The 12400-nt window shown below is 44.1% G+C and overlaps 1 protein-coding gene across 1 annotated transcript in view; it reads left to right on the forward strand.

Moving 5' to 3' along the window:
- The window catches only part of LOC141048086 (calcyphosin-like protein), a 43967-nt gene that overhangs the window by 26621 nt on the left and 4946 nt on the right, over window positions 1-12400 (forward strand). The window contains exon 3 of the mRNA XM_073543472.1: window positions 9395-9572. Within this exon, the coding sequence (XP_073399573.1) occupies window positions 9395-9572 (178 nt within the window). The remainder of the gene's footprint in view (window positions 1-9394; window positions 9573-12400) is intronic.

The raw sequence follows: 12400 nt of genomic DNA on the forward strand, positions 1-12400 counted from the left end.
AGTATATATGTATGTTGCATGCATGTAGTATATATGTAGTATATATGTATGTAGTATGCATGTAGTATATATGTGGTATATATGTAGTATGTATGTTGCATGCATGTAGTATATATGTAGTATGCATGTTGCATGCATGTAGTATGTATGTTGCATGTGGTATATATGTAGTATATATGTATGTTGCATGCATGTAGTGTATATATGTGGTATATATGTAGTATGTATGTTGCATGCATGTAGTATATATGTAGTATGCATGTTGCATGCATGTAGTATGTATGTTGCATGTGGTATATATGTAGTATATATGTATGTTGCATGCATGTAGTGTATATATGTAGTATGCATGTTGCATGCATGTAGTATATATGTTGTATATATGTATGTTGCATGCTTGTAGTATATATGTTGTGTATATGTATGTTGCATGCATGTGGTATATATGTAGTATATATGTGGTATATATGTAGTATGTATGTATGTTGCATGCATGTAGTATATATGTAGTATGCATGTTGCATGCATGGAGTATATATATGTAGTATGTATGTTGCATGTAGTATATATGTTGTATATATGTATGTTGCATGCATGTAGTATATGTGTTGTATATATGTAGTATGCATGTTGCATCTGCATGTAGTATATATGTTGTATGTATGTTGCATGCATGTAGTATATATGTTATATATATGTAGTATGTATGTTGCATGCATGTAGTATATATGTAGTATGCATGTTGCATGTAGTATATATGTAGTATATATGTATGTTGCATGCATGTAGTATATATGTAGTATGTATGTAGCATGCATGTAGTATATATGTAGTATGTATGTATGTATGTATGTATGTTGCATGCATGTAGTATGTATGTATGTAGTATGTATGTTTTTTTTTTTTGTACATTCAACACATTAGCCGGATGATGGGACTACTACTGTCCCATCATTGGCTAATGTGTCAATCACCGTCATGGTAGCAGGCATCGCCCGATGGGACTTGTAGTCCCATCGGACGATCCTGCACAGACCCCCGCAGCCTGCACAGACCCCCGTTAAGTCGGTACAGACCACCGGCAGGCCGGCACAGCCCCCCGGCAGGCAGGTACAGACCCCCGGGCAGTCGACACAGACCCCCGGACAGTCGGCACAGACCCCCGGACAGTCGGTACAGACCCCCGCAGCCTGCACAGACCCCCGGACAGTCAGTACAAACCACCGGCAGGCCGGCACAGACCCCCGACAGTCCGCATAGACCCCCGGGCAGTCGGCACAGACCCCCGGAAGGTCCGTACACACCCCCGAGAGGCTGTACAAGGACAGAAAAGGGTTTTTCTTATTTCGATACCGGAAGTCCCATAGACTTGAATGGGACTTCCGGTATCGGAATCGGCGATACCCGATACTTTTTTCGTATCAGGCCGATACCATCCGATCCGATATTTTAGGGTATCGGATGGTATCGCTCAACACTAGTGTTCACAAAGAAGCTACTGTCTCATGGGTCTAGTACCATAAGAAACCAAAGACCTATAGTCAATGAGGCAGATACGTCACTGGGCACATCTTTTCCCCAAAAGTTAGATTGAGTCCATGTTACATTGTGTATGCAGTTTGGTGTTAATACCTGCCGTGGCTCCAGAGGTACGGCTAAGTACGGCATAGTCCCTGTAGATACTGGACTGTGTGTACAGATCCAACAGTCTTTTGGTTTTTCTCCTTCCATGTACTTTATAAGAAAAGCATGATGTCAAATAAGTTTGTTGTCCCAGTCCATATTTAAAAGTTTATTCAGTGTCTCTGTGGGGGGCAATAATCCTGCTACTCCCAGCAAGATGATTAGTAGAACAGTCATTCTGCCGGTGAAGTGACCTTTTTGCAGTGACTGGCGTGGATCCAGGTGGGCTTCCCCTCAAGTTTCACTGAGGTGGATGTGGTCAGCTGGACTTGGAATAAGCCGTCAAACCGTGGATTTAGGCTCCTCTCATGAATATCTGCACTGGCATTAGGATCTGGAATGGATGAGAACACGTTTATGCACCATGCTAAGTGTTTTCTGCAAGACCTGGACATAGGCTGTCATAGTACCGTATTGCATTTGTAGTACATGTGGGAAGTACAGACCCATCATTGGGGCACTACAAAACAGGACTATCTACTGAAACTTGTGGTCCTTCCTGATGAAGAAGTCTTTTGTACTTTGAAACGCGTAAAATAAACCACAATTTCATTTGACATTCTGGGATATATGTCTCATCATTTATCAGCAAGCACAGAAATCATCCACAAATGTTTCCTTTCTGTCCTGGAAACAGATTGTTATACTAAGCTTGGTGTCATGATCCAGGATGGATCTTACAGAGTAAATGCACAAAGTAACCTTTTTTTTTCCCTTGGCTGTGTGCCAAAGGTGGTTTTGCCCCCGGTGGCCGTTGGGGTCATTGCACTGTGGTGATTTCAGTTGTAGTTTTCCCCCCGGTGGCCATTAGGGTCATTACACTCTGGTTACCTTAGTTTGTGCACGTAATTGTGTAACAGGTGTGATAGCTCTATAAGAGAGTATCAGTTGTGTTAATCACTGTTGGAGATTACGTATTCACTTGCAAGCAAGCCTGGGTGAAGGATGGAGCTAGAGGAGAGTCACAGGCAGCTCAGAGAGAGTCCTAGAGTGGATTGGTGGAGTCAGCGATGGTGTTTGCAAGGAGTGCTGGCATGGTATGGTGGAGTCGCAGCGATGGTGTCAGCAAGGAGTGCCTGCATGAGTTGGTGGAGTGGCAGTTGCGGTGTAGCAAGCATGCTGGACTTTTTGGCAGAAAAGCTGGACTCATTTGTGGGACTCCATTTCTGGACAGCTGCATGGAGGTGGTGGACTCTGGTTGCTCTAAGGCTGCACTATGGTGTTGGACCCGGTTGGAGGAAAGGATGCACGCAGGTGGTGGGGCTCTGTTGCTAGGAGCGTAAGCAACAGAGCAAAGCTAAGTATTGTTCCCCTGTTTTGTCACTTTTCCTTATGTGTGTTTAGTGCAGTGGTGGGATTAGTTTCCGCACCGACCAATTCCCTAGGGAGGGTTTAGGTGCAGGGCGAGTCAGGGTTTTGAGGTATCCTGATCATCGCCCGGTGCGGAACCGGCCTAGGGAACATTAGGAGTATAGAGACACTGACTCAGGGGAGTGCAGGAGGTCTCCATGTCCCCATTCCCTATCGCAGGGCCACCATTGTTATTGTTACCCAGGTTTCCCCTTTTCCCCTTTGTCTTATTGTATTAGTTACCGGCCTGCGGGCCGCGTCACATAGGACAATTACACATGCCGTGTCCTGTTGTATCAGTTACCGGCCTGCTGGCTGTGTCACTCAGGACGGGGAATGTGACATTATCACCAACCTTACTTTTTTTTTCTGGTTGGCCTCAGGCCAGGTTCAGACCTGTGAGTATTGGCTGCTGGGCCTCACTGAGGTGAGTGAGGAGCTGCATGGTGTGAAGCAGTTCAGCAGCAATTTTCAGGGTCTGGGGCCTCCCGTTTGGCTCAACCAGGAAATCAAATAGCGGCTGGCATTGAAGCCCCCTAGAGTCGCTGCTGGGGAGCGGGACTTGCTTTTACAGGCGGACGTACCCAGACAGGTGGGTGGAGTTGGTCCCCATGGTGCTGTCTGGGGTTCCCCGAGGTGAAGGGGTGTGTCCCTGTAGTTAGCAGACTGGTGTGATAGTCCGCGGGGTTTACGCCAAATCTTCCTTACCACCGAAGTGCCGCCCCTCCTGGTCGTTCGGAGGAAGGCGACCAGGGAGTGTATTTTTCCTCCATATTCTAGGCCCCTCCCTCACGGGTGTGAGCAGCAGGTGTGCTGCGGGGGAGTAGGGGCAAATCTCTACCCTCGCCATTAGCCAACCCTGGGAGGCGTCGACCTCGTGGTGTACCCCTTGGTGGAGTGCGGGGGTGTGAGTGTGGTGACACAGGGGGACGCCTCTGTTGTCGATCCTAGAATGAGTTCACCGAAATATGACAAACGGATGTGTGGCAATAAACGTTCAGGTCCGGACCTGTGTGTGAACGAGCATGTATGGGTGGCCACCAAAAAACATCTTGGAAGTGAGTTGCGGAGTCTTACCAGCTCATACCGAACATACACATACATAACTCGTTCCCCAGGTCGGCGCTTTGGAGATGAGTGGTGCCTCCAGAACATGCTTTGCCAATACCAGCGGTGCGTTTGTCATAAACCTGATGTGCAGGTAGTGGTTGGGGTGAACTCTGGATCTAGGCATCTCCGCTGTAGGTGGTGCCCTGATGAGGAGTGGTCTTAAGGGTCCAGAGGCCCCTCATTAAGGGGAGGGTACTGTCATGATCCAGGTTGGATCTGACAGAGTAAATGCACAAAGTAACCTTTTTTTTTCCCTTGACTGTGTGCCAAAGGTGGTTTTGCCCCCGGTGGCCGTTAGGGTCATTGCACTGTGGTGATTTCAGTTGTAGTTTTCCCCCCGGTGGCCATTAGGGTCATTACATTCTGGTTACCTTAGTTTGTGCACATAATTATGTAACAGGTGTGATAGCTCTATAAGAGAGTATCAGCAGCTCAGAGAGAGTCCTAGAGTGGATTGGTGGAGTCAGTGATGGTGTTTGCAAGGAGTGCTGGCATGGCATGGTGGAGTCGCAGCGATGGTGTCAGCAAGGAGTGCCTGCATTAGTTGGTGGAGTGGCAGTTGCGGTGTAGAACTGCACTCACAGTGCTGGACTTGGTTGCTGAGAGCTGGACTCAAGCATGCTGGACTTTTTGGCAGAAAAGCTGGACTCATTTGTGGGATTCCATTTCTGGACAGCTGCATGGAGGTGGTGGACTCTGGTTGCTCCAAGGCTGCACTATGGTGTTGGACCCGGTTGGAGGAAAGGATGCACGCAGGTGGTGGGGCTCCGTTGCTAGGAGCGTAAGCAACAGAGCAAAGCTAAGTGGTGTTCCCCTGTTTTGTCACTTTTCCTTATGTGTGTTTAGTGCAGTGGTGGGATTAGTTTCCGCACCGACCAATTCCCTAGGGAGGGTTTAGGTGCAGGGCAAGTCAGGGTTTTGAGGTATCCTGATCGTCGCCCGGTGCGGAACCGGCCTAGGAAATGTTAGGAGTGTAGAGACACTGACTCAGGGGAGTGCAGGAGGTCTCCACGTCCCCATTCCCTATCGCAGGGCCACCATTGTTATTGTTACCCAGGTTTCCCCTTTTCTCCTTTGTCTTATTGTATTAGTTACCGGCCTGCGGGCCGCGTCACATAGGACAATTACACGTGCCGCGTCCTGTTGTATCAGTTACCGGCCTGCTGGCCGTGTCACTCAGGACGGGGCACGTGACATTTGTATTCATTGTTGCATTTCGGCGCGCACGGCGCACCGTCAAAAGTGCGCAGCACGCTACTTTCACACTGGCAGCGCATGATCTGCGCACCCTATGCTAAAGATAGGGTGCGCCGATCGCATGCGTGCAAATGCGATAGTAGGCGGTGATCCCAGATGGGGCGGGCAGGGAGCCGGATCGGGGCGGGGCTTACCGACGCAGTGCGCAGCGTTGTTTCAACGCTAATGTGAAACCAGCCTTACACAAGGATGACTGGCTATTGACAATATTCAAAGACCCTCCCTTTCTTAGCTACAGGCAACCTCCAAATTTAAGAAACATCATGATCCGAACTTCATGTTATCTCATGTTTTGCAAATTTTACACACTAAAAACTATTTTTAACAATTTGCTTTTATGTCTCTATATCCTAAGAGCTAGAACTCTTTAATTTTTGACTGATAGAGTTGTTTAAAAGCTGTTTTGTGCAGAACAAGTTGAAATTTTTACTGGTACCATTTTATAATGACTATTCAGATTTTTTGAGCTGCAGAATAAATCATTTAATTTTTTTATGCCATTCACTGTGAGGTAAAAGAGTCTAGACTACTTTGGGTCATTGTGATTATATCAGTACTAGATTTATATAGTTTTTTTTTATAATTTTCTAGATGTGCACAATAAAAACAATATTTTACAAAACATAATTTTTTTTCCGCCATTTTCTGAGAGTTGGAACTTTTTCATTTTTCTGCCGACAGAGCCGAATGAGGGCCTGTTTTGGCATTTTTAGTAAACTAAACATAATTTTTTTTACATTTAAGTTTTTGATCACCTTTTACTCCATTTTTGTGCATGATAAAAAGCTACAATTTTGTCATGGTTTTTTTTTTTTTTAACGGTGTTCACCATGCGGGATAGATTATGTAATATATTAAACAACTGGCTATGATTCTCAAATATTTTCACAATGTTTCACAATTATCTGAGTACAAGTATGCCCCACAACTGAATTAATAGTCAATTTGAAGTATACCCACAACAAAAATTGTTAGATTGCTCCTCAGGCTCCAGACAACTAGTCCAAAGCTGAAGTTACTCCTTACAGCCCTCATAGTTAAAGATGGGTGAACCCGAAAGGTAAAGTTCTGGGTCCATACTGGACACTTACTGTAGTTTCCATGCATGGACCCTGAACATTGACTTCTCCCAGAAGTCAGTGTTACTGTTCGGGTTTGGCAGCCTGAAAAAATCTTGTTGAAAGTCTGCAGCCAATCAACAAGCTTTCCGGTGTGGGCACTTCCTCTCTATTTTTTTCTAACAAGTACAGGTAAAACAAACAGCTGTGGGCTGCAGCCCTCAGCTGTCTGGTTTATCTTGGCTGGTTATTAAAAATAGAGCTCCCCCACACCATTTTTTTAAATTATTTAAATAAATAGGTTCATCTTCGGTAACGTTACTGACATCACCGCTCACAGAGTGAGAAATCTCATCAATAAGGTTCATCGGCTGTGAATTGAGATAACCTTACTGAATTCAGCGCTCATCACAGCAGATGGATTTGCATGCTACTGTCATTGTGTTACGGCTGCTGTGCTGAACGGTAACATTAATGATGTCACTAATCAGCACTGTATCTGGATGTAGCAGAGTTGGGGATCGTTGTGGGATGGATTTATGGTGGTCCCTTTGGATTATTTGATATTTCAAAAGTAATAAATGGGTAAAAGACGGTTGGGGAGTGTTTTTTACAATTAAAGGACTTTTCTCTGTGTGTATTTATTTCTTTTGACTATTAGATTAGTAATGGGGGGTCTCATATATGCCTCTCCTTTAATAAGCCCTGACCTTGATGTCAGCAGACATTACACAGCTGACATCAACCCAAAAAACCATTAAACAGCTTGTTAACGCACCAGGGCAAGTGGGAAGAGCTGAGGCTAAGTGCCAGAATTAGCGCATTTAATGGATGCGCCATTTCTCGGGTGGCTGAGGGCTGGTGTTATTAGTTTGGGAAGGGACCAATATCCATGTCTCCTTCCCAACCTATTAATATCAGACCACAGTTGTCTGCTTAGCCTTTGCTGGCTATTAAAAGTAGGGGGGACCCCATGAAATTATTTGGGGGTCCTGCCTTTTTAATAACTAGTAAAGACTATGCAGACAGCTGCGAGCTGATATTAATAGTTTCGGAAGCTTCATGGATATTGGCCCTTTCCCAGAATAACAACAACAGCCCTCAGCTCTCTGCTTTTCCTCAGCTGATTTAAAAAAAGGGGACCCCACACCATTTTTTTTCTTTATTTATTAGCTAAATACATGTACAGTAAGCCACACATGCCCTGCACTAATTGCATATATCACTGACATACAGTATTTCTTATTATGCATAGGCTCAAGCAAGGCACAAGACATCAAGCTGATGAGAGTAGTAGTCATCATCATCAACTAACACCTGATCAGTGGCTAACTTTTTACAGCTGCTGACTCACACGTTGTCCTCTGCGTGACAGCATGGGAACCCGCAGCATTCAGCGATACCCAGTGGCAGTAACTTCAGTAAGGTTACAACTGGTCAGAGCCAGTGTTTTCCATGCTGCCTCACAGATGACAGAGTGGGAACAGCCAGGCCCATTCATTTGAATGGGGTTTGAGTTCGAGTACCATTCTCATACCAGAACTGAACTTTATGAGTTTTTACAAAAATTTGTTCACATCACAACCCTGACAGATCCTAAAAGCCTCCTCTGGGTCCGAGGTCAGCATCACAGTAGAACAGTATTGCAATTCTCCCCTACCTCAGAGGTTAATCTCCATACATTAGGCCTTTTCCTAGGACCATATTTATATTTCAATCCATGTAAGTAGAAGTTTCTACCAAACCCTCCTTTCCTATAGGTGGCAAACATAACATTTGATCTGCATCTCCAAATTCCTCCCAACAGCTGCCCTGTTAAAGTCAGATGTGCAACACATCTGCATCACGATGTATAACCATGGCTCTCTCTGCGCCCACTTACATCACACACCTTCTTCTCTAATGGCCAACAGCCAAGACTGTTGTTTTTGCAGCCAACCCCTGCAGCCTGTCATGACAGTTCCGTATGGCATTGCAACCCACCAACCTACACAAAAAAGAAGAGCATCCAAGATAAAACATATACATAGCTTGTTCATTTACATTGTTCAAAAAAAAATACAAAAATGCAACAAATTTGTAGCAAATATTCAATGTTGATAGCACATTAAAAAAAAAGACAAAAATGGATCCCTGAGCAATTTTTTTTAACCTTGTTCAGTAGTTATGTCTAGTTGAGGGCACATGGGTCATGTAAAGAGGACCTGTTACAAGCTGAAAAATTGGCAGATTCGTTATTTTAATTTATGCCTGCTCTTCTCCTGTGTATTAATTTTTTTTTTATTTATTTTTTTTTATAATCCACCATTTGGTTCCAGAGACATAGGCCTTTATAATTAGTGTTCATTAATATGGTCTTTGTCAAGGGGGCGTGGTGTTAAAATTTAATTATGGCACGTTTAAAAAGAACCTGTTAGGTAATTCAAGCTGCCTAAATCACGGGCATAAAGAATTGCCGCTTGGCTGCACAATTTCCGCCAACTATCTTATTCACTGAAACGCTGTGGTTTTGCAGAAAAAATATACCGTGCTTTTAAAATGCCTAAATATACTTTTAAAACCCTTCTAGTGCCACTGCAGGTGACTGACAGCTCTATCCCTATGTACATGAGAGGAAGAGACCTGTCAATCAACTGTAGTGGCGCTGGGAGGAGGCGGTTGGGGCGGAGCTGGACTAGTCCGGTCTCCAGTTCTGATCCCCAGTCAGAACTTTATAGTATATCTTCTCTGAAACACAAGAGAAACTCAGACAATAATGTACCTACCTGCACCAGTCGAGCAGACAGGCTGTAATTCTTGCTGCCTGTGGTTTGGGCAGCATGATAAGCCTGACAGGTTCCCTTTAAGAAATGCTCATGAAACAATCGATTTTTTTTTTTGGCTGAAACTTCTCTACTTATTACACTGTTATATGCTTTCTTTATAATAAAATGCAGAGCTTTTCGTATCATGGATGATAATTACAGTAATTCATTGGATTTGGAAGAATTTACCAAAGGACTGCAAAACTATGGTCTCTCACTACAACCAGAAGAAATACAGGACATTTTTGTGCAGTTTGACAAAAATGAAAATGGAACCATCAACTTTGATGAATTCTTGAATTCTATCAGGGTAAGAACAAATAGCAGTGGATAATGGCTTCATGTATTTTGTGAATGCCTCATGTATTTGCTCTTGCAGAGAACTGTGTGGTACAACTATTCTGTAATATGTCAAATAATCTATAATAATAAATGCCCTAAGCAGCTTCTGGTTGTAACAACTTCCGTCCAGTTGTAACCGGTGACGTCACCGCACACCTCTTTCCATGTTAACCGTCAACACACCACTCCTCCTCAACACACACTCCTCACACCTTTCACCATCTCCACTCACGTCCACTCACTCTTTCACTCCACGTACGACCCTTTCTCTCACTCCGTCTCTCATACTCACGCCGTCATCGCCGCTGATCCACGATCCCCGACATCTTCCGCCGGCGCCATCCTGGATCCAGACGTCCTCCACGCCGGCGACATTTTGGATCAGCGAAATCCCGCGATAGTCAAGATGGCGTCGCCGCAAGAACATGTTGCCGGCGTGAAGGACGTCGGGATCCAAAATGGCGTCGGCGAAATCTCGTGAGATTTCGCCGACTCCATTTTGGATCCCGACGGCATCCATGCCGGCGACATGTTCCTGCGGCGACGCTATTTTGGATCGGCGAAATCCCGCGATACTCAAGATGGCGTCGCCGCAAGAACATGTCGCCGGCGAGGACGACGTCGGGATCCAAAATGGCGTCGGCGAAAACTCACAAGATTTCGCCGACGCCATTTTGGATCCCGACGTCGTCCACGCCGGCGACATGTTCTTCCGGCGACGCCATCTTGAGTATCGCGGGATTTCACGATACTCAAGATGGCGTCGCCGCAAGAACATGTCGCCGGCGTGGACAACGTCTGGATCCAGGATGGCGCCGGCGGAAGATGTCGGGGATCGTGGAGCAGCGGCGATGACGGCGTGAGTATGAGAGATGGAGTGAGAGAAGGGGTCGTATGTGGAGTGAAAGAGTGAGTGGAGATGGTGAAAGGTGAGAGGAGTGTGTGTGTTGAGGGTTAACATGGCAAGAGGTGTGATGCTATCGCATCCTCCCGATGCGATAGCCTCGGGCCATAATCTAGTTATATTATACTCAACAGCTCTTTTACAGAAGTCATCCTCATTTCCCCGACACATACACTATCTTTCAATGGTTTCAAACACAAGAGGAAAAGCACCATGCATTTCAAGCATTTTCATTTGCATTTTTTTTTTCAAGTGTTTTTGGTGACAGTATTAACTTAGTAAATACTTTTTCATCAAAAACAAGCCATACGTGGAGCAAGACATATTTAAAAAAAATTGCAACAGACCTCAAAAACGAAACACTGCAATTATGATAGACTTTAAAATTGATCGCTCAGTGTCCCTCCTTGCTGCTGAGATCTCACATTGCTCGGTAAAAGCTGCAGCTATCAGTCAGGCCAGGTGGCCTGAGACTGAATACATTTGGACTCATGAGCTCTCTTACGCTTTAGCTGGAATCAATAAAGGGCTCATTTTAATATCAGGATAAAACTGCTGTTGCAACACCGATTTTCAAAGTAAGTATATTAGCCTCATCAGGTCCAAGAAAGATAATCAATAATGTATGCAGCTATTATGCTGACATCTGATAACAGATCTGCTTTATAATGCAAATTGCAATATTCTTTGTGCTTTGCAGCGGAGCAACAAACCTTTGGGGTCATATGATACCATGTCATTGTAGCAGATACAAAGAGTGCAAGCAGAATAAAACAAAATATATAACTGTAATAATAATAATAATAATAATAAAGAACGCACTTGTGACAAATGTATAAGGAAAAATAAATATGTATGTAGCACTTTTCAGAAATAAATGTTGTCATGTGTAGAAAGAGGGGGATTGAACTAATTTTTGAAAAGTTGGAAATGAATGTTAGATGTGTATGCCAAGTGCACTAGTGGTGTGAGCTACTGGAGACAGAAGGAATTGGGGCAAACATAATAGTACTTGAGCAATGTGGAACGAAGAGAAACGAAAGGAAAAGAGAAGAATAGAGGATTTAGAAGTTTAGAGCAGGAAAAAAGTAAGGGTAAAAGAGAGGAAGATAATGAATGATATATGCGTATAATGTGTAATGCAATAATGCCAAAATGGCACAAAAAGTATAAATAAAGTTGCTTCTCACAAAATTAGAATATCATCAGAAAGTTAATTGATTTCAGTTCTTCAATACAAAAAGTGAAACTCATATATTATATAGAGTCATTACAAACAGAGTGATCTATTTCACGTGTTTATTTCTGTTAATGTTGATGATTATGGCTTACAGCCAATGAGAAACCAAAAGTCATTATCTCAGCAAACTAGATTACTTTATAACACCAGCTTGAAAAGTGAATTAAAAATCCGAAATGTTGGCCTACTGAAATGTATGTTCATTAAATGCACTCAATACTTGGTCAGGGCTCCTTTTGCATTAGTTACTGCATCAATGTGGCATGGCATGGAGTCGATCAGTCTGTGGCACTACTGAGGTGTTATGGAAGCCCAGGCCCAGATTGTTGGGTTTGGTGTCTCTCATCTTCCTCTTGACAATACCCCATAGATTCTCTATGGGGTAAAGGTCAGGCGAGTTTGCTGGCCAATCAAGCACAGTGATAATGTTGTTTTTAAATCGGGTATTGGTACTTTTGGCAGTGTGGACATGTGCCTAGTCCTGCTGGAGAATGGCATTTCAGTCTCCAAAAAGCTTGACATCATAGGGAAGCATGAAGTGCTCTAAAATTTCCTGGTACACAGCTGCACTGACTTTGGTTTTGATAAAACACAAAGTGGACCTACACCAGCAGATGACATGGCTCCCCAAACCATCACTGATTGTGGAAAC

Source organism: Dendrobates tinctorius, unplaced genomic scaffold (assembly GCF_039654945.1).
Source record: "Dendrobates tinctorius isolate UK_male_01 unplaced genomic scaffold, ASM3965494v1 ptg000011l, whole genome shotgun sequence".
NCBI classification, from domain to species: domain Eukaryota; kingdom Metazoa; phylum Chordata; class Amphibia; order Anura; family Dendrobatidae; genus Dendrobates; species Dendrobates tinctorius.